This window comes from Zeus faber, assembly GCF_960531495.2.
Source record: "Zeus faber genome assembly, chromosome: 17".
Classification (NCBI taxonomy): Eukaryota; Metazoa; Chordata; class Actinopteri; order Zeiformes; family Zeidae; genus Zeus; species Zeus faber.
This window is the reverse complement of record NC_137204.1, coordinates 9,264,592-9,287,210: the sequence shown is the minus strand read 5'-3', so window position 1 is coordinate 9,287,210 and position 22,619 is coordinate 9,264,592. Positions and strand designations below refer to the sequence as shown.

Sequence of the window (22,619 nt, the reverse complement as noted above, 5' to 3'; positions counted from 1 at the left end):
GCACTTTTTTTTTTAGTTGTTGTTTTTTCAGACTTTTGTCTGGGTTTAAATTTCATTTCTTGTCTTGAGTATTTTGGGGATAAATAGTTCCATACAATTCAAACTTCTTATGTCTAGTTTCGCTGATGCGTATGCGCACGCGCACAAGCGACCACACACGCACGCACACACACACACACACACACACACACAGGCTATATATAGACCTAAACCGTCCTGCGCAGTGAAGTAGACGCTTCACCCTTCCGCGTTATCCCGTCACACGGACAGTTTTTAAAAATGGGAAATCCTAGAGTTTATTTTGACATTAATATTGATGGCACCAACGCTGGCAGGATTATAATGGAGGTAAGTTTCCTTTTACCATTTACTCTCATGGTAACCATGGGATTTTCAGCACCTTAAAATAACTTGTATTACTGCAGAGCAGCGCAGATGCATGAGACCTGATGCAGCCTGTCAGTGAATTATTGATTTATTTACATTATTGCAGCATATTATTGTGAATGATTTACAATAACCCTCACCGTTTCCTTATACAAATACATTGTTGTTGTAGCTTTCAGCGCGAGAAATAGGGCGTTTGATAGGACCAGGCGACGCATCCCATTATTTAGCAGACGACATGCATTTTAAATTTAAACGCATCAGTCTGGTGCATTTTAAGAGGCTGGATCTGTGAAAAACTCTGAACCTTTTTTTTTTCTCAATTCAATCAAACATTTCAAGTTCACCGCAGCAATTTAAACCGACAGAAAGTGATAATAAACGGGAAACACTGGGGCTCCCCGACACCAAGAAACTCCTGAAAACTTACGGGATTTACCCAACCTGCATGATGACATCTACCAAATACTGCGCAAAAATGCTGCATTTTCCTTAAATGTTTATTTAAAATGTTAGGAAACAAAACTGATCAACTAAACGTAACGTAACGTTCGCCGTGCAACCGCATAGTCCGCATAGCAAGTAACGGCCCTGATTCTTGTGAGAATCCCAACTCATAGCTGAACCGACTCTTCTGAAAGAATATTTTTGCCGGGTCACTCGTCAAGAGCGGAATCTCCAAAAAGCGCCGAACTTTTCCTCACTCCGTGGAAAACCGTGAAGTATTTGCGTAATGACTACCATCAGCTTACGTTTCTGGGTGTGACAAACGATCTCCTTATTGGATTTTGTAAACAGCTTAGAAACAGAGGTAAAATATTTAAAAAATAATAACAGGGTTGAATAAAATACACAATCATTCTGTCCCTGACTGACCGTCTGTCTTTTGCAGCTCAGGGCTGATGTGGTCCCAAAGACTGCAGGTACAGAATCTATCTGTCTGTCTGTCTATTTATCAAATTATTCTCATCAACCCTCTTCCTAGTGCTCGTGTGTTCAATTAAAAACTGATGTGTAGAAATGTTCATCTGTTTGTGTTTTGCAGAAAACTTCCGGGCGTTGTGCACAGGAGAGAAGGGCTTCGGCTACAGGGGCTCCCTGTTTCACCGCGTCATCCCAACGTTCATGTGTCAGGTAATATGTATGATGACATCATGTTAACTTATACACAATGAGTAATTACATTTGTTGTACATGTTACGACCGGAGCTAGGAGGGACCCAAACGCGCGACACAGAGAGACGGGAGGCAGACGAAGGAGGTTTATTAGACCACACAGTGGAGATGGCCGGGGGGACCCGGTCAGGTAGGGATGGAGCAGGGCAGGGCAGGGCAGGGATGATGATGACCGGGAAGGAGGGGTCCAGGATCCGGATGGAGAGACGGGGAACCAGGCCGGATGGAGAGGGACGGACAGACATGGTCGACGAGAGGAGACAAGCAGGTAAGGGGAAGATGAAACAAGGAGACATAAGCTAGGTGCGTAGCAGTACAACCTGGGTAAGCTAGTTGACGGTCTGGCAATGAGTGACTGGGGAGCTGGAGAATAAATACTGTGTGGAGTGATGAAGGCAATTGATCCCAGGTGTGAAAAATTGGCCTAAGGGGGGAGCCGCGGATGGGTCAAGAGCAGCCTCTAGTGGTGCTGGGAGGCCGTGGGCCTAACAGTACATTTCAATCAAATTTGTGAATGTCCTCTGGTGTGACATGTCCGGAACATGGTTGTGGAACTTTGAACATTGATATATAAAACTAATAATTCTAATTTTCCTCGATAATCATATGCATTATTTCACAGACGTCTATTTATATCAATGTAACTCCAGAACATTTATAAAAATAAATCCTGTATTCTCTGGTGTGACACAATATTGTTATTTAAAAACAGGCATTTACTTGAACAGCCTTTTTGATTGAAAGGAGCCAACTTTACCAGGAAGTACAGAAGACAAACAATACTTAATGGAGAGTTTCTGAAATATAAAGAATCACCATTTACATGGAAATAGTTTGTTTTTTTTCTCATTAATTTTTCAAAAACTTTCATGTCACACCGGAGGACAAATTTGCGGTCGAGTTGAGATAAAAACAGAAATATCATCAATATCTATAACTGGAAAAGTGAAAAACATCACATACAGTTTTCAATAGTTGAGACTCTTTGGCATGAAACCATATGACTTTCATGAAAAAAATAGAAAAGAAATATAGCAATAAACAGGGTCCAGGCTAGTTACTGTGACGTGTGAGGTAATGATATTCAAGGCCTATTTGCAATGCTGTAGGTGACAACCAAATCAATTGTCTGCAATGGAATTCTGCAATGTCTGCAATGTAGGTGATATTTTTAACAAATCTGATGTTGGTGGTCATTCGCATGCATCGTCATTTACCAGTGATCTTTGAATTGCTTTATTATTTGGCGTGGCTATATTCTGTAATGCAGAGTCATAGTGATCACCACCAATACAGCCAGTAATACCTCACCATACGTTCATTTCAATGTTGTATTACAGAACGTATGTGTCCTTGGCAATTCTGGTATTGCAATATAATCTCTTCCTCAAACATTAGCCGTTTCTCAATACCAAGTCCGCAAAGTCCGGACTTGTGGACTTGGTAGTTCAGACTTGGCAAGTTCGACTCGGGAGTACAGACTCCCGGGGACGGGAGGACGCAGGACGGTCATTCTGTGAAATGCATTCGGGGATACTTAGCTGTCCCAAGTCCACACAAGTCACCACCGATGCATCCTCGATAAAATGGGCGGAGCAAGTCCACATCCGGGCATTTGGACTGGACTTGGCTTGATGCGTACTTTGAATTGGAACAGTACTTGGGCTGCGACTGTAACGTTTCACAAGTCCACAAGAACACAGGTACAGACAAGAACGCAGATTGAGAAAGGGCCATTGTCTTCTATTCTACCAGATGTTTCCATGTCCTGGTGAAGGCTCGTTCCTTCCATCAAAACATCATCGAGGTCACTTGCCGTCCATGTCAAAATATTTTACATTACTTACATAAACATGTTTATGACGCTTTGTTTAATCCAATCGTCTTCTGGTAATATTTTATCTTAATTATTTTTCAAACATAAAGGTTAATAGTAATAAAGTAATACCTGTCACTGTGTAATTTCGAATGGTTTCTGTCACAACTCACTACAATTCAGGGAGAATGTAAACTACATTCTCCGTGTTCCAAACGCAACACCTACCTCCAGTTTAACGGCGGTTATCACTGCGCTTCTGTGTTTGTACAGTCTGTCAGAGTTCATCTGTAGTTAACATTTCTGGAGTATTTTCAAATGGGGTCTGCAGTGCTATCACGTGACCATTGCGGAAATGAGAAAGGCAATGGTTTTTTTTACTAACTTCTGCGACAAAAATGGACCAATTTGGATCAAACTCTAAGACGGCAGCATGGCTGCCCCGAATACAAATTGTATTCATCCTGTGCGTGGGTACGTCGGTTCCATGACATCCATATTCCACTGACGTCAAATATTTCATGAACAAAAACAACAGGGGTCTCCGCCCCCTTTGGGGACTGGACCCCTAATAAAACCTAGAACCACCCCATTTACATCAACTACCCATCTACAATTGAGAATATTAACATCGACTACATTTTCAGGGCGGGGACTTCACCAACCACAACGGAACGGGAGGGAAATCCATTTATGGGGTAAAGTTTGCCGATGAGAATTTCCAACTGATGCACACGGGCCCTGGCATCCTGTCCATGGCCAACGCTGGTCCCAACACCAACGGCTCGCAGTTCTTCATATGCACGGCAAAAACTGCATGGTAAGATCCCCTTTCTCTGTTGCAGGGGTCTCCTTGTGTTCGATCCGAGACCAAAAAAAACTTCCATACAATCTTCCACTGAGTGCATTGTTGTTTCCACATTCCCTCTCCAGGTTAGACGGGAAGCACGTGGTGTTTGGCAACGTGGTGGAGGGCCTCGATGTTGTCAAGGTGATGGAGAAGCAAGGCACTATCAACGGCACGTGCACAGCGAAAATCGTCATTGCAGACTGTGGTGAACTAAGATAGGATCCTTGAATTAAAAAAAAAAAATTATTATAACATGAACAGCTCCTATGAAAATACCCATCCCTTCAGCCTCTTTATCCCATTTGTTTAAATGACCCATCTTCCAAAAATAAGTGACATTTCTAACCCCCCCAGTTATTTACCCAGTGACAGTCTCTAGTCTGGTATGATTTGTGAACGATGTGTAACTTTGGAACATTATGAGCCGTCCAATGAGGAGCACGTAGACACTGAATACAAGAATAAATATATAAATAAGCTAAATGGTTAGTTGGTTTATCACTGCTCTGGCATATTAAATTCATTAAATCCATTTCTTTTCCATAATGTGAGTATGTAAGTTTGTGTGTGTTTGTGTGACCTTTACCTTAAGTTAGTATGTAGAGTCTAAATTTACATGTGGATAATATACATAAGCATATAGAGACATATAATAATAATAATAATAATAATAATAATAATAATAATAATAATAATGATGATGACGATGATGATGATGATAATAATAAATAAATGGACCTCGTGTATAGCTCCAGGCTGCAATACACAATGTCCATTTTAGTTGTGTTACTTACAAATGACACTTTGAAGATTTTCCGTAATGAGGAATCAAAACTACAGGGATTCAGCCTGATTCTTACCCAAATTGTCTTATAGAACAATATTTTAATTGCCTGGCCATAATAGTGGTCTTTGTCCTGTGTAGTGTGACATAATCAGTGATTGTTTGCAACAAAAGAAGATGTTTGGACAAATGCTTCTTTATTGCCTAAGACTTAGGCTGTTTTTCATCATCTGGAACAATAATAAACACAAACTTTGTAATTATTTTATTGAACAATCATAATAAATCATTGTGATTTCACAAACATAATAAATAAATGTTAGTTTTAATGAGTACTTTATTGTATTTCTTCTGCTAACAATCTACAATTGAAACATTCAGTTAAATAGATGAATTGCCTGTAATGTAATACTGACAATATTCATCAGACATTAACATTAATTAGGAATTTGACTTATTATGGAAGGACTTGTCACTATTTAATGCCATCTCCCTTTGCATGTTAAGGCCGCTATGTTTAGCTGAAGGAAGCTGCATGAGCCTATTTTTGCCTTTGAACCAAACCTTGTCATTGTTGTAACTCACCGTGTTGTCCGTGTAAATAGATCTGTAGTCACAGTGACGGAAGTTGACGCTTGGTCTTGTGTGGGGCAATAATGACGTAGTTAGGGAAACTTACAAAGCGAAGTTACGTTATTTTAGTGGTCATGTCTTTCTGTGGATTACATTTCCAAAAGGCTACGGATTAGAATAAACTAACTGTCATTACACAGAGTACATGTACTGAGGCAACAAAATGCATTTCACCATCCTAGTAACTGAGGAGCAGTGGGCTGCCTTATAGCGGTGCATGGGGGTCAAGTGTCTTGGTCAAGGGGATCAAACCGGCAGTCTTCCAATTACTAGACGAACGTCTCTACCTCCTGAGCCACTGCCCCCGATTATGATTCTTTGAAATCCAAAAGATGTTTGTGTCTTTCTGTGAGTAGTTACAATTTCACAGGTTCTTGTTTTCCGACGCATTCCTCAGATATGAACGTATCATTCGTTCCCAGTTTGGGTGGACTCGACTCGACTTGGTGACGCGTTTGCCAAAGCTTGAGTCCGATTGTATTTTATTTTTTAAGTACGGGCAATGTGAACTTCAATATATTTATGATTTCACCCTCAAAAAATGAACAAAGTAATGTGAATTAATTCAAATATAAGAACAAGACAGACTGTGTGCACACACTTGGAATGATAAAGATACAGTACTTGAAAGAAAACGGCAGGCGGTGGAGAACATGTAGAATTAACTGCTGGAGATAATGTATTAAATATCTCAAGTCTAAAGCTGCCTTCATCCGACGTTGACAAACAACAAGTACAAACAAGTCCATTCATTCCTGCGGAGAATCAGGTTCCACACACGAAAAGCCATGACGCGCAGCGGTGTGGAACTTCCGCGTCCGATCGAAGCTCCGGGACGCGTTCAAATTTTCCCTCTGACACTATGACACGAAGAGACATCAGTCAAGTTATTTTTTGAAAATGAGCTTAAAGCGAAGTAAATAAATGACACATATATAATAATGACGTTATTAACCTTAACCTTGGAAGTTTACCATATTCACTATCAATAAACCTCTTTGAATATGAGTGAAACAGCTGGAACAGTCCGTTATTGGGGTGGTGAGGATCCTTCATGATCCTGTGGGCTCTGCTACTACACCTCCTGGTGTATAAGTCCTGCAGGGAGGGGAGGGTAGTTCCAGTGGCCCTCTGCAGGGCCAGCCTGTCCTGAGCAGTACAGTTCCCAAACCAGGCAGTGGTGTTGCCTGTCAGGATGCTCTCCACCGCTCCAGAGTAGAAGGACTTGAGGATCCTCACAGAGACCCGGAATTTCCTCAGCTGCCTGAGGTGGTAAAGACGCTGCCTTGCCTTTCTCACCAGTGTCTGTTTGTAAGAAATGCTGTTGCTTTGATGCTTTGTCGGGATAAGTGAGGTTGAAAAAATGGGATGTTGTGAAACGTGGCAGAGAAGAAAGCCGATTAAATGAAATGTATCACATTGGACTTTCAGATGTGATTTTTACAACAAAGACGGATGCTCCACACAAAGGCAGAGTTTGTCAGCATCAAGAATCTTTCAGCACTGTCAAAACGAATAATCTCATCTTTTTCCCTCTGTTGGTTTATCATCTTTATTGTCTCTGCACATAAACAGACACAGGTTTTGGCGATGGAATCTTGAAACACAGTTCTGTGTATTTACATTGGTTGAAATGTATGACCCACATGTCCATATTGGGGTTCATATACAGTATATTCTGTTTTCATTCGAGAACGTTTGTGAAGTGTCGTAATCATTGTCATTTTTAATTGTTAATAGTTTGGTAATGTATCGTTGTGAACAATACATCAATTATGAAATATTGTGATATGCACTGATATTGATTAGTGTTAATCTTATTGAAGTATTTAGACTACTCAGCTGGAATTTGTGCCCAATATGGTGAAATATTTATGTACTATGGCACAAAGGCTTTCATCGTCACTTGAAACAAACCCTATGTCATCTTTGGAAAGTATGGACTTTTCAAACTTTTCTCTAAATTATCTGAAAGAAAATGTTTGATTTTTAATTATTTGTGTGTTTTTTTTTCTAAAACGGTTCACTTGAAGTTGTTTTCTAAGTAAAACATTGTTATTACCGTACGTCTATTTGCAATGCTTAATAGTGTTTCGTGGGGGGAGTAATGGCTGTGTTACCTAGATGCCTCGCAGGCAATTTCACAATTTATTTCAATAAACTAAACGTAAAGTTCATGATTAATGTTAGGATGGTGCATAGACACAACATCTTGGTAGTTCACAGCGCACATGCTGTCATACCACGCACTTTTTTTTTTAGTTGTTGTTTTTTCAGACTTTTGTCTGGGTTTAAATTTCATTTCTTGTCTTGAGTATTTTGGGGATAAATAGTTACATACAATTAAAATTTCTGATGTCTAGTTTCGCTTATGCGTATGCGGACGCGACCACACCCACACACACACACACACACACACACACACACACACACACACACACACACACACACACACACACACACACACACACACACACACACACACACACACACACACAGGTCCTTCCGCGTTATCCCGTCACACGGACAGTTTCTGAAAATGGGAAATCCTAGAGTTTATTTTGACATTAATATTGATGGCACCAGCGCTGGCAGGATTATAATGGAGGTAAGTTTCCTTTTACCATTTACTCTCATGGTAACCATGGGATTTTCAGCACCTTAAAATAACTTGTATTACTGCAGAGCAGCGCAGATGCATGAGACCTGATGCAGCCTGTCAGTGAATTAGGCCACTTTTACCATTGTTGTATAAGAAAACTCCATTATGACTGTCTTTGTTTGATTTATTTACATTATTGCAGCATATTATTGTGAATGATTTACAATAACCCTCACCGTTTCCTTATACAAGTACATTGTTATTGTAGCTTTCAGCGCGAGAAATAGGGCGTTTGATAGGACCAGGCCACGCATCCCATTATTTAGCAGACGACATGCATTTTAAATTTAAACGCATCAGTCTGCTGCATTTTAAGAGGCTGGATCTGTCAAAAACTCTGAACTTTTTTTTTTCTCAATTCAATCAAACATTTCAAGTTCACCGCAGCAATTTAAAGCGACAGAAAGTGATAATACACGGGAAACACTGGGGCTCCCCGACACCAAGAAACTCCTGAAAACTTACAGGATTTACCCAACCTGCATGATGACATCTACCAAATACTGCGCAGTAATGCTGCATTTTCCTTAAATGTTTATTTAAAATGTTAGAAACAAATTAATTAAGGAATCAAAATGAAGGAAAACATTGCAACTGATAAACTAACGTAACACCTCTTTTTGCCGAGTCACTCGTCCAGAGCGGGATCTATTTGCTTAATAACTACCATCAACTACTGTTTCTGAGTGTGACAAACTATCTCCTTATTGGATTTTGTAAACAGCGAAGAAACACAGAGGTAACATTGTTTAAAAAAGAACAGGGATGCAATAAAATATACAATCTGTATTTATTTGGGTTAACCCTGCAATCATGAAGATACATTTATATTTGATATTTATATATATATATATATATATATTTTTTTTTTGTTTTTTGTTTTTTTGTTATGTACTTACTAATTTTGTCTCTGACTGACCGTCTGTCTTTTGCAGCTCAAGGCTGATGTGGTCCCAAAGACTGCAGGTACAGAATCTATCTATCTATCTGTCCTTATGTCTATCTGTCTGTCTGTCTGTCTGTCTGTCCGTCTGTCTATTTATCCATCTATTCTCATCAACCCTCTTCCTAGTGCTCGTGTGTTTAATTAAAAACTGATGTGTAGAAATGTTCATCTGTTTGTGTTTTGCAGAAAACTTCCGGGCGTTGTGCACAGGAGAGAAGGGCTTCGGCTACAGGGGCTCCCTGTTTCATCGCGTCATCCCAACCTTCATGTGTCAGGTACAGTTTTTTCAGTCGGGAAGCAATAAAAAAAAACCACGACAACGACAATCATCATTAAAATTGTGAGAAATGGAAAATAAATTCTTTAATATGTATGATGACATATTGTTAACTTATACACAATGAGTCATTACATTTGTTGTACATTTCAATCAAATTTGTGAATGTCCTCTGGTGTGACATGTCCGGAACATGGTTGTGGAACTTTGAACATTGATATATAAAAGAAATAATTCAAATTTTCCTCGATAATCATATGCATTATTTCACAGATGTCTATTTATATAATTGTAACTCCAGAAGTTAATAAAAATAAATCCTGTATCCTCTGGCGTGACACTATATTGTTATTTAAAAACAGGCATTTACTTGAACAGCCTTTTTGATTGAAAGGAGCCAATTTTATCAGAAGACAAACAATACTTAATGGAGAGTTTTTGAAATATAAAGAATCACCATTTATATGGAAATAGATTTTTTTTTTTTCTCATTTATTTTTCAAAAACGTTCATGTCACACCAGAGGACAAATTTCATATCTATAACTGGAAAAGTAAAAAACATGCAACCATATGACTTTCATGAAAAAAATAGAAAAGAAATTTAGCAATAAACAGGGTCCAGGCTAGTTGCTGTGACATGTGTGAGGTAATGATATTCAAGGCCTATTTGCAATGCTGTAGGTGACAACCAAATAAATTGTCTGCAATGGAATTCTGCAATGTCTGCAATGTAGGTGCTTTTTTTAACAAATCTGATGTTGGTGGTCATTCGCATGCATCGTCATTTACCAGTGATCTTTGAATTGCTTTATTATTTGGCGTGGCTATATTCTGTAATGCAGAGTCATAGTGATCACCACCAATACAGCCAGTAATACCTCACCATACGTTAATTTCAATGTTGTATTACAGAACGTATGTGTCCTTGGCAATTCTGGTATTGCAATATAATCTCTTCCTCAAACATTGTCTTCTATTCTACCAGATGTTTCCATGTCCTGGTGAAGGCTCGTTCCTTCCATCAAAACATCATCGAGGTCACTTGCCGTCCATGTCAAAAATGTTTACATTACGTACACAAACATGTTTATGACGCTTTGTTTAATCCAATCGTCTTCTGGTAATATTTTATCTTAATTATTTTTCAAACATAAAGGTTAATAGTAATAAAGTAATACCTGTCACTGTCATTTCGGATGGTTTCTGTTACAACTCACTACAATTCAGGGAGAATGTAAACTACATTCTCCGTGTTCCAAACGCAACACCTACCTCCAGTTGAACGGCGGTTATCACTGCGCTTCTGTGTTTGTACAGTCTGTCAGAGTTCATCTGTAGTTAAAGTCCAATCAAATAGTCCAGTGAGCAGATTATATTTCTGGAGTATTTACAAATGGCAGATTTAATGTCAGGCAGTGGTTGTGCACCGCCATTTTGCACGTGCGTGAAGTGATCACACATGACCAGTGAGCAATGACACGCTTGTCTGTGACTGATCTGGGTCTGCAGTGCTATCACGTGACCATTGCGGAAATGAGAAAGGCAATGTTTTTTTTTACTAACTTCTGCTACAAAAATGGACCAATTTGGATCAAACTCTAAGACGACAGCATGGCCGAACTGCCCCCAATACAAATTGTATTCATCCTGTGCGTGGGTACGTCGGTTCCATGACATCCATATTCCACTGACGTCAAATATTTCATGAACAAAAACAACAGGGGTCTCCGCCCCCATTGGGGACTGGACCCCTAATAAAAACGAGAACCACCCCATTTACATCAACTACCCATCTACAATTGGGAATATTAACATCAACTACACTTTCAGGGCGGGGACTTCACCAACCACGACGGAACGGGGGGTAAATCCATTTACGGGGCAAAGTTTGCCGATGAGAATTTCCAACTGAAGCACACGGGCTCTGGCATCCTGTCCATGGCCAACGCCGGTCCCAACACCAACGGCTCGCAGTTCTTCATATGCACGGCAAAAACTTCATGGTGAGATGCCCTTTCTCTGTTGCAGGGGCCTCCTTGTGTTCGACCCGAGACCAAAAAAAACTTCCATACAATCTTCCACTGAGTGCTGTTGTTTCCACATTCCCTCTCCAGGTTAGACGGGAAGCACGTGGTGTTTGGCAACGTGGTGGAGGGCCTCGATGTTGTCAACGCGATGGAGAAGCGAGGCACTGAGGACGGCACATGCACAGTGCAAATCGTCATTGCAGACTGTGGTGAACTTAGATAGGACGCTTTGAATTTAAAAAAACTATTATTATAACATGAACAGATCCTATGAAAATACCCATCCCTTCAGCCTCTTTATCCCATTTGTTAAAATGACACATCTTCCAAAAATAAATGACATTTGTAACCCCCCCAGTTATTTACCCAGTGACAGTCTCTAGTCTGGTGTGATTTGTGAACGATGTGTAACTTTGGAACATTATGAGCCGTCCAATGAGGAGCACGTAGACACTGAATACAAGAATAAATATATAAATAAACTAAATGGTTAGTTGGTTTATCACTGCTCTGGCATATTAAATTCATTAAATCCATTTCTTCTCCATAATGTGAGTATGTAAGTTTGTGTGTGTTTGTGTGACCTTTACCTTAAGTTAGTATGTAGAGTCTAAATTTACATGTGGATAATATACATAAGCATATAGAGACATATAATAATAATAATAATAATAATAATAATAATAATAATAATAATAATAATAATAATAATAATAATGATGATGGTGATGATGATGGTGATGATGATGATGATGATGATAATAATAATAATAAATAAATGGACCTCGTGTATAGCTCCAGGCAGCAATACACAATGTCCATTTTTTTTGTGTTACTTACAAATGACATTTTGAAGATTTTCCGTAATGAGGCATCAAAACTACAGGGATTCAGCCTGATTCTTACCCGAATTGTCTTATAGAGCAATATTTTAATTGCCTGGCCATAATAGTGGTCTTTGTCCTGTGTAGTGTGACATAAGACTTAGGCTGTTTTTCATCATCTGGAACAATAATAAACACAAACTTTGTAATTGTTCAAAGTTCAAGAGATTATTTGTCACATACATATACATACGGTCATACATATATGCAGTGAAATGTCATGACACCCGGTGATTACGCACAATAAGCTCTATAAGCTCTAAAAATACTAAAAACTATCAAAATGTGCGTAATCGACACAAGGTGCTCGTGCAGGCAGCCGCAAGGGGAGGCGCCACAATTACGATTCTGGGTCCTATAATTATATAATAGAATTAATTGACTGTGTTGTATTAAATATACATTTAAATCCTCCTAAAAGTAATTTTTAAGAGCATTACATTATTTATTCTTACAACCAGACAGAGAATATGGAACAATCATAATAAATCATTGTGATTTCACAAACATAATAAATAAATGTTAGTTTTAATGAATACTTTATTGTATTTCTTCTGCTAACAATCTACAATTGAAACATTCAGTTAAATAGATGAATTGCCTGTAATGTAATACAGACAATATTCATCAGACATTAACATTAATTTGGAATTTGACTTATTATGGAAGGACTTGTCACGATTTAATGCCATCTCCCTTTTCATGTTAAGGCCGCTATGTTTAGCTGTAGGAAGCTGCATGAGCATGAAGTTGTTTTTTTTACAACAATCGCCTATTTTTGCCTTTGCTTGGTCTTGGTCTTGTGTGGGGCAATAATGACGTAGTTAGAGAAACTTACAAAGCGAAGTTACGTTATTTTAGTGGCCATGTCTTTCTGTGGATTACATTTCCAAAAGGCTACGGATTAGATTAAACTAACTCTCATTACACAGAGTACATGTACTGAGGCAACAAAATGCATTTCACCATCCTAGTAACTGAGGAGCAGTGGGCTGCCTTATAGCGGTGCATGGGGGTTAAGTGTCTTGGTCAAGGGGATCAAACCGGCAGTCTTCCAATTACTAGACGAACTTCTGTACCTCCTGAGCCACTGCCCCCGATTATGATTCTTTGAAATCCAAAAGATGTTTGTGTCTTTCTTTGAGTAGTTACAATTTCACAGGTACTTGTTTTCCGACGCATTCCTCGGATATGAACGTATCATTCGTTCCCAGTTTGGGTGGACTCGACTCGACTTGGTGACGATTTTCTGTGGATTCATGTATTTGTGTCCAAGTTTTTCAGTGGGTGACGATTCCATGATACAGGAAAGAGGTTGACGTTTTTATGTGATTACTTACAGTTTTCAGGATGGTATTTTTTTGATTCTTTCTGAGAATTTGAACTCATCATGGCTCGCAGATTTTGTGTCTTACGACTTACACGACTCCGGCAAACTAAGGAGGAGCATTTGAACCACCATCTTCCGTTCTCCTAACTCTTCTCGTCTTGTCATGTTATTCCTTTTTGTTTTCATTTATATTATTCTCGTTCTTTTTTCACATTATGTATGCTGTTATAAGATACGCGTTTGCCGAAGCTTGAGTCCGATTGTATTTTATTTTTTAAGTACGGGCAATGTGAACTTCCATATATTTATGATTTCATCCTCAAAAAATGAACAAAGTAATGTGAATTAATTCAAATATAAGAACAAGACAGACTGTGTGCACACACTTGGAATGATAAAGATACAGTACTTGAAAGAAAACGGCAGGCGGTGGAGAACATGTAGAATTAACTGCTGGAGATAATGTATTAAATACCTCAAGTCTAAAGCTGCCTTCACCCCGACGTTGACAAACAACAAGAACAAACAAGTCCATTCATTCCTGCGGAGAATCAGGTTCCACACACGAAAAGCCATGACGCGCAGCGGTGTGGAACTTCCGCGTCCGATCGAGGCTCCGGGACGCGTTCAAATTTTCACTCTGACACTATGACACGAAGAGACATCAGTCAAGTTATTTTTTGAAATTGAGCTTAAAACCAAGTAAATCAGTGACATATATACAATAATGACGTTATTAACCTTAAACTTGGAAGTTTACCATATTCACTATCAATAAACCTCTTTGAATATGAATGAAATGTGTGTATTTTTTACGTTTGTTGCTTCTTTGCAAACACTATGTAAAGCGGGTTTTAAACTTTGATTCATGGAAAATGGTGAATGTCCATCTGATCAAACTACTCTCTGATCTAGAAAAAACGAGCTCTCCCAAATTCCCTGAAATATTTTGTGACGCGAAACCCAGGCGCAGATTATCCGGCGGCCAGGCTGTCGGATGCGATTACGGAGTCGGTGTGAAACTTGCTGTAGAGCAGTGAAGATTCAAGATTCAAGAGGTTTATTCGTCACATACATATACATACTTTCAAACATATACGCAGTGAAATGTTGATGCAACGCACCCGGTCATTACACACAATAGGTCCTGGACTGAACATAGTAGCTACCTAAGAAAATTTCTTTCTACGAGACCAACTAACTGATTCCTAAATTGTAATGCAGTAAGTCGAATACTATAGAATAAAATAAAAACATATAGAATAAAATAAAATAAAATAAAATAGAATAGATAAAGGGGATAGGCTTACGTATATGGGATAGACTTATGTATATGTGATAGGCAATTATGTAAATACAGATATGTGCATTAAAGTGGCATGTGAATAAAGTGAGGTAGTGTTGTGAGATAATACAGCACAGTATACAACAGTACAGCGCCGCAATACGGTGACACCGAACAACCCAGAACAGTGACACAGTATGCGGTACAGTATGCTAAAAACAGTACAGAAGGTAGTGGAGCCTATGTGTGTGGCTCCTTGCCCGACCGCAGCAGCTGGAATAGTCCGTTGTTGGGGTGGTGAGGATCCTTCATGATCCTGCAGGCTCTGCTACTACAACTCCTGGTGTATAAGTCCTGCAGGGAGGGGAGGGTAGTTCCAGTGGCCCTCTGCAGGGCCAGCCTGTCCTGAGCAGTACAGTTCCCAAACCAGGCAGTGGTGTTGCCTGTCAGGATGCTCTCCACTGCTCCAGAGTAGAAGGACTTGAGGATCCTCACCAGGACCCGGAATTTCCTCAGCTGCCTGAGGTGGTAAAGACGCTGCCTTGCCTTTCTCACCAGTGTCTGTTTGTAAGAAATGCTGTTGCTTTGATGCTTTGTTGGGATAAGTGAGGTTGAAAAAATGGGATGTTGTGAAACGTGGCAGAGAAGAAAGCCGATTAAATGAAAAGTATCACATTGGACTTTCAGATGTGATTTTTACAACAAAGACGGATGCTCCACACAAAGGCAGAGTTTGTCAGCATCAAGAATCTTTCAGCACTGTCAAAACGAATAATCTCATCTTTTTCCCTCTGTTGGTTTATCATCTTTATTGTCTCTGCACATAAACAGACACAGGTTTTGGCGACGGAATCTTGAAACACAGTTCTGTGTTTTTACATTGTTTGAACTGTATGACCCACATGTCCATATTGGGGTTCATATACAGTATATTCTGTTTTCATTCGAGAACGTTTGTGAAGTGTCGTAATCATTGTCATTTTTAATTGTTAATAGTTTGGTAATGTATCGTTGTGAACAATACATCAATTATGAAATATTGTGATATGCACTGATATTGATTAGTGTTAATCTTATTGAAGTATTTAGACTACTCAGCTGGAATTTGTGCCCAATATGGTGAAATATTTATGTACTATGGCACAAAGGCTTTCATCGTCACTTGAAAACAACCCGATGTCATCTTTGGAAAGTATGGACTTTTCAAACTTTTCTCTAAATTATCTGAAAGAAAATGTTTGATTTTTAATTATTTGTGTGTTTTTTTTTCTAAAACGGTTCACTTGAAGTTGTTTTCTAAGTAAAACATTGTTATTACCGTACGTCTATTTGCAATGCTTAATAGTGTTTCGTGGGGGGAGTAATGGCTGTGTTACCTAGATGCCTCGCAGGCAATTTCACAATTTATTTCAATACACTAAACGTAAAGTTCATGATTAATGTTAGGATGGTGCATAGACACAACATCTTGGTAGTTCACAGCGCACATGCTGTCATACCACGCACTTTTTTTTAGTTGTTGTTTTTTCAGACTTTTGTCTGGGTCGTAGTCATTGAAAAGATAAGTTCATTTTTTAATTTCATTTATTGTCTTGAGTATTTTGGGAATAAATAGTTACATACAATTCAAATTTCTCATGTCTAGTTTCACTTATGCGCACGCGACCACACCCACACACGCACGCATGCACACACACGCACACACACACACACACACGCACACACACACACACACACACACACACACACACACAAGCCCTTCCGCGTTATCCCATCACACGGACAGTTTTTGAAAATGGGAAATTGTCTTGAGTATTTTGGGAATAAATAGTTACATACAATTCAAATTTCTTATGTCTAGTTTCACTTACGCGTATGCGCACGCAACCACACCCACACACACGCACGCACACACACACACACACACACACACACACACACACACACACACACACACACACACACACAGGTCCTTCCGCGTTATCCCGTCACACGGACAGTTTCTGAAAATGGGAAATCCTAGAGTTTATTTTGACATTAATATTGATGGCACCAGCGCTGGCAGGATTATAATGGAGGTAAGTTTCCTTTTACCATTTACTCTCATGGTAACCATGGGATTTTCAGCACCTTAAAATAACTTGTATTACTGCAGAGCAGCGCAGATGCATGAGACCTGATGCAGCCTGTCAGTGAATTAGGCCACTTTTACCATTGTTGTATAAGAAAACTCCATTATGACTGTCTTTGTTTGATTTATTTACATTATTGCAGCATATTATTGTGAATGATTTACAATAACCCTCACCGTTTCCTTATACAAGTACATTGTTATTGTAGCTTTCAGCGCGAGAAATAGGGCGTTTGATAGGACCAGGCCACGCATCCCATTATTTAGCAGACGACATGCATTTTAAATTTAAACGCATCAGTCTGCTGCATTTTAAGAGGCTGGATCTGTGAAAAACTCTGAACTTTTTTTTTCCTTAATTCAATCAAACATTTCAAGTTCACCGCAGCAATTTAAAGCGACAGAAAGTGATAATAAACGGGAAACACTGGGGCTCCCCGACACCAAGAAACTCCTGAAAACTTACAGGATTTACTCAACCTGCATGATAACATCTACCAAATACTTCCTTAAATGTTTAATTAAAATGTTCGGAACAATTTTGTTAAGGAATCACAATGAAGGAAAACATTGCAACTGATAAACTAACGTAACACCTCTTTTTGCCGAGTCACTCGTCCAGAGCGGGATCTCCAAAAAGGGGAAAGGCGTGGAAAACATGGAAACTCGCGAAGTATTTGCTTAATAACTACCATCAACTATTGTTTCTGAGTGTGACAAACTATCTCCTTATTGGATTTTGTAAACAGCTAAAAAACAGAGGTAACATTGTTTAAGAGAGAACAGGGATGCAATAAAATGTACAATCTTTATTTATTTGTGTTAACCCTGCAATCATGAAGATATATTTATATTTAAGATATATATATATATTTTGTAATGTACTTACTATGTGTACTAATGTACTCATTTTGTCCCTGACTGACCGTCTGTCTTTTGCAGCTCAGGGCTGATGTTGTCCCGAAGACTGCAGGTACAGAATCTATCTATCTATCTATCTATCTATCTATCTATCTATCTATCTATCTATCTATCTATCTATCTATCTATCTATCTATCTATCTATCTATCTATCTATCTATCTATCTATCTATCTATCTATCTATCTGTCTGTCTGTCTGTCTGTCTGTCTGTCTGTCTGTCTGTCTGTCTGTCTGTCTGTCTGTCTGTTGTCTGTCTGTCTGTCTGTCCGTCTGTCTATTTATCCATCTATTCTCATCAACCCTCTTCCTAGTGCTTGTGTGTTTAATTAAAAACTGATGTGTAGAAATGTTCATCTGTTTGTGTTTTGCAGAAAACTTCCGGGCGTTGTGCACAGGAGAGAAGGGCTTTGGCTACAGGGGCTCCCTGTTTCATCGCGTCATCCCAACCTTCATGTGTCAGGTACAGTTTTTTCAGTCGGGAAGCAATAAAAAAAAAACCACGACAACGCAATCATCATTAAAATTGTGAGAAATGGAAAATAAATTATTTAATATGAATGATGACATCATGTTAACTTATACAAATGAGTCATTACATTTGTTGTACATTTCAATCAAATTTGTGAATCTCCTCTGGTGTGACATGTCCGGAACATGGTTGTGGAACTTATATTTTTTATTTATTTATTCTTTCTCATTTATTTTTCAAAAACTTTCACAAATTTGCGGTCGAGTTAAGATAAAAAAAAATACATTCATCATTCATATCTATAACTGGAAAAGTAAAAAACAACACATACAGTTTTCAATAGTTGAGACTCTTTGGCATGAAACCATATGACTTTCATGAAAAAAATAGAAAATAAATATAGCAATAAACAGGGTCCAGGCTAGTTGCTGTGACATGTGTGAGGTAATGATATTCAAGGACTATTTGCAATGCTGTAGGTGACAACCAAATAAATTGTCTGCAATGGAATTCTGCATTGTCTGCAATGTAGGTGCTATTTTTAACAAATCTGATGTTGGTGGTCATTCGCATGCATCCTCATTTACCAGTGATCTTTGAATTGCTTTATTATTTGGCGTGGCTATATTCTGTAATGCAGAGTCATAGTGATCAACACCAATACAGCCAGTAATACCTCACCATACGTTAATTTCAATGTTGTATTACAGAACGTATGTGTCCTTGGCAATTCTGGTATTGCTATATGATCTCTTCCTCAAACATTGTCTTCTATTCTACCAGATGTTTCCATGTCTTGTTAAAGGCTCGTTCCTTCCATTAAAACATCATCGAGGTCACTTGCCGTCCATGTCAAAATATTTTACATTACGCACACAAACATGTTTTTGACGCTTTGTTTAATCCAATCGTCTTCTGGTAATATTTTATCGTAATTATTTTCAAACATAAAGGTTTATAGTTATCAAGTAATACCTGTCACTGTCATTTTGGATGGTTTCTGTTACAACTCACTACAATTCAGGGAGAATGTCAACTACATTCTCCGTGTTCCAAACGCAACACCTACCTCCAGTTGAACGGCGGTTATCACTGGGCTTCTGTGTATGTACAGTCTGTCAGAGTTCATCTGTAGTTAAAGTCCAATCAAATAGTCCAGTGAGCAGATTATATTTCTGGAGTATTTAAAAATGGCAGATTTAGTGTCAGGCAGTCGTTGTGCACCGCCATTTTGCACGTGCGTGAAGTGATTACACATGACCTGTGAGCAATGACACGCTTGTCTGTGACTGATCTGGGTCTGCAGTGCTATCACGTGACCATTGCGGAAATGAGAAAGGCAATGTTTTTTTTTACTAACTTCTGCTACAAAAATGGACCAATTTGGATCAAACTCTAAGACGACACCATGGCAGAACTGCCCCGAATACAAATCGTATTCATCCTGTGCGTGGGTACGTCGGTTCCATGACATCCATGTTCCACTGACGTCAAATATTTCATGAACAAAAACAACAGGGGTCTCCGCCCCCCTTGGGGACTGGACCCCTAATAAAACCTAGAACCACCCCATTTATATCAACTACCCATCTACAATTGGGAATATTAACATCAACTTCACTTTCAGGGCGGGGACTTCACCAACCACGACGGAACGGGGGGTAAATCCATTTACGGGGCAAAGTTTGCCGATGAGAATTTCCAACTGAAGCACACGGGCCCTGGCATCCTGTCCATGGCCAACGCCGGTCCCAACACCAACGGCTCGCAGTTCTTCATATGCACGGCAAAAACTGCATGGTAAGATCCCCTTTCTCTGTTGCAGGGGCCTCCTTGTGTTCGACCCGAGACCAAAAAAAACTTCCATACAATCTTCCACTGAGTGCTGTTGTTTCCACATTCCCTCTCCAGGTTAGACGGGAAGCACGTGGTGTTTGGCAACGTGGTGGAGGGTCTCGATGTTGTCAACGCGATGGAGAAGCGAGGCACTGAGGACGGCACATGCACAGTGCAAATCGTCATTGCAGACTGCGGTGAACTTAGATAGGACGCTTTGAATTTAAAAAAACTATTATTATAACATGAACAGATCCTATGAAAATACCCATCCCTTCAGCCTCTTTATCCCATTTGTTAAAATGACACATCTTCCAAAAATAAATGACATTTCTAACCCCCCCAGTTATTTACCCAGTGACAGTCTCTAGTCTGGTATGATTTGTGAACGATATGTAACTTTGGAACATTATGAGCCGTCCAATGAGGAGCACGTAGACACTGAATACAAGAATAAATATATAAATAAACTAAATGGTTAGATGGTTTATCACTGCTCTGGCATATTAAATTCATTAAATCCATTTCTTCTCCATAATGTGAGTGCGTATGTTTGTATGTGTTTGTGTGACCTTTACCTTAAGTTAGTATGTAGAGTCTAAATTTACATGTGGATAATATACATAAGCATATAGAGACATATAATAATAATAATAATAATAATAATAATAATAATAATAATAATGATGATGGTGATGATGATGGTGATGATGATGATGATGATGATAATAATAATAATAAATAAATGGACCTCGTGTATAGCTCCAGGCAGCAATACACAATGTCCATTTTTTTTGTGTTACTTACAAATGACATTTTGAAGATTTTCCGTAATGAGGCATCAAAACTACAGGGATTCAGCCTGATTCTTACCCGAATTGTCTTATAGAGCAATATTTTAATTGCCTGGCCATAATAGTGGTCTTTGTCCTGTGTAGTGTGACATAAGACTTAGGCTGTTTTTCATCATCTGGAACAATAATAAACACAAACTTTGTAATTGTTCAAAGTTCAAGAGATTATTTGTCACATACATATACATACGGTCATACATATATGCAGTGAAATGTCATGACACCCGGTGATTACGCACAATAAGCTCTATAAGCTCTAAAAATACTAAAAACTATCAAAATGTGCGTAATCGACACAAGGTGCTCGTGCAGGCAGCCGCAAGGGGAGGCGCCACAATTACGATTCTGGGTCCTATAATTATATAATAGAATTAATTGACTGTGTTGTATTAAATATACATTTAAATCCTCCTAAAAGTAATTTTTAAGAGCATTACATTATTTATTCTTACAACCAGACAGAGAATATGGAACAATCATAATAAATCATTGTGATTTCACAAACATAATAAATAAATGTTAGTTTTAATGAATACTTTATTGTATTTCTTCTGCTAACAATCTACAATTGAAACATTCAGTTAAATAGATGAATTGCCTGTAATGTAATACAGACAATATTCATCAGACATTAACATTAATTTGGAATTTGACTTATTATGGAAGGACTTGTCACGATTTAATGCCATCTCCCTTTTCATGTTAAGGCCGCTATGTTTAGCTGTAGGAAGCTGCATGAGCATGAAGTTGTTTTTTTTACAACAATCGCCTATTTTTGCCTTTGCTTGGTCTTGGTCTTGTGTGGGGCAATAATGACGTAGTTAGAGAAACTTACAAAGCGAAGTTACGTTATTTTAGTGGCCATGTCTTTCTGTGGATTACATTTCCAAAAGGCTACGGATTAGATTAAACTAACTCTCATTACACAGAGTACATGTACTGAGGCAACAAAATGCATTTCACCATCCTAGTAACTGAGGAGCAGTGGGCTGCCTTATAGCGGTGCATGGGGGTTAAGTGTCTTGGTCAAGGGGATCAAACCGGCAGTCTTCCAATTACTAGACGAACTTCTGTACCTCCTGAGCCACTGCCCCCGATTATGATTCTTTGAAATCCAAAAGATGTTTGTGTCTTTCTTTGAGTAGTTACAATTTCACAGGTACTTGTTTTCCGACGCATTCCTCGGATATGAACGTATCATTCGTTCCCAGTTTGGGTGGACTCGACTCGACTTGGTGACGATTTTCTGTGGATTCATGTATTTGTGTCCAAGTTTTTCAGTGGGTGACGATTCCATGATACAGGAAAGAGGTTGACGTTTTTATGTGATTACTTACAGTTTTCAGG

General features: G+C 38.9%; 3 protein-coding genes across 4 annotated transcripts; all 3 read left to right on the top strand.

Moving 5' to 3' along the window:
• Window positions 1-236: 236 nt before the first annotated feature.
• On the top strand, window positions 237-4,733 carry LOC307243596 (peptidyl-prolyl cis-trans isomerase-like). The gene is made up of 5 exons (XM_080018455.1): window positions 237-348; window positions 1,280-1,310; window positions 1,433-1,521; window positions 4,027-4,199; window positions 4,313-4,733. The coding sequence occupies exons 1-5, from the start codon at window positions 280-282 to the stop codon at window positions 4,446-4,448; spliced, it is 498 nt and encodes a 165-aa protein (XP_079874581.1). The 5' UTR covers window positions 237-279; the 3' UTR covers window positions 4,449-4,733.
• Window positions 328-21,345, top strand: LOC307243595 (peptidyl-prolyl cis-trans isomerase-like). 2 transcript variants are annotated; one of them, XM_080018454.1, is made up of 5 exons: window positions 328-348; window positions 18,133-18,163; window positions 18,485-18,573; window positions 20,210-20,382; window positions 20,494-21,345. In XM_080018454.1, exons 1-5 carry the CDS (start codon window positions 343-345, stop codon window positions 20,627-20,629), a joined length of 435 nt encoding a protein of 144 aa, XP_079874580.1. In that variant the 5' UTR covers window positions 328-342; the 3' UTR covers window positions 20,630-21,345. The 2 variants fall into 2 exon arrangements, with proteins under 2 accessions (XP_079874580.1, XP_079874579.1); XM_080018453.1 differs by lacking the exon at window positions 328-348 and adding an exon at window positions 17,014-17,137.
• On the top strand, window positions 8,059-12,110 carry LOC307243367 (peptidyl-prolyl cis-trans isomerase-like). The gene is made up of 5 exons (XM_080018160.1): window positions 8,059-8,254; window positions 9,244-9,274; window positions 9,441-9,529; window positions 11,364-11,536; window positions 11,648-12,110. Exons 1-5 carry the CDS (start codon window positions 8,186-8,188, stop codon window positions 11,781-11,783), a joined length of 498 nt encoding a protein of 165 aa, XP_079874286.1. The 5' UTR covers window positions 8,059-8,185; the 3' UTR covers window positions 11,784-12,110.
• Window positions 21,346-22,619: the final 1,274 nt, after the last annotated feature.

Coding starts and splice junctions, on each gene's coding strand:
- LOC307243595 (XM_080018453.1), top strand. CDS start 17,069: ATGGGAAATCCTAGAGTTTATTTTGACATTAATATTGATGGCACCAGC. Junction 18,164..18,484: donor TGTTGTCCCGAAGACTGCAG/GTACAGAATCTA, acceptor TGTGTTTTGCAG/AAAACTTCCGGGCGTTGTGC. Junction 20,383..20,493: donor TGCACGGCAAAAACTGCATG/GTAAGATCCCCT, acceptor TTCCCTCTCCAG/GTTAGACGGGAAGCACGTGG.
- LOC307243596 (XM_080018455.1), top strand. CDS start 280: ATGGGAAATCCTAGAGTTTATTTTGACATTAATATTGATGGCACCAAC. Junction 1,311..1,432: donor TGTGGTCCCAAAGACTGCAG/GTACAGAATCTA, acceptor TGTGTTTTGCAG/AAAACTTCCGGGCGTTGTGC. Junction 4,200..4,312: donor TGCACGGCAAAAACTGCATG/GTAAGATCCCCT, acceptor TTCCCTCTCCAG/GTTAGACGGGAAGCACGTGG.
- LOC307243367 (XM_080018160.1), top strand. CDS start 8,186: ATGGGAAATCCTAGAGTTTATTTTGACATTAATATTGATGGCACCAGC. Junction 9,275..9,440: donor TGTGGTCCCAAAGACTGCAG/GTACAGAATCTA, acceptor TGTGTTTTGCAG/AAAACTTCCGGGCGTTGTGC. Junction 11,537..11,647: donor TGCACGGCAAAAACTTCATG/GTGAGATGCCCT, acceptor TTCCCTCTCCAG/GTTAGACGGGAAGCACGTGG.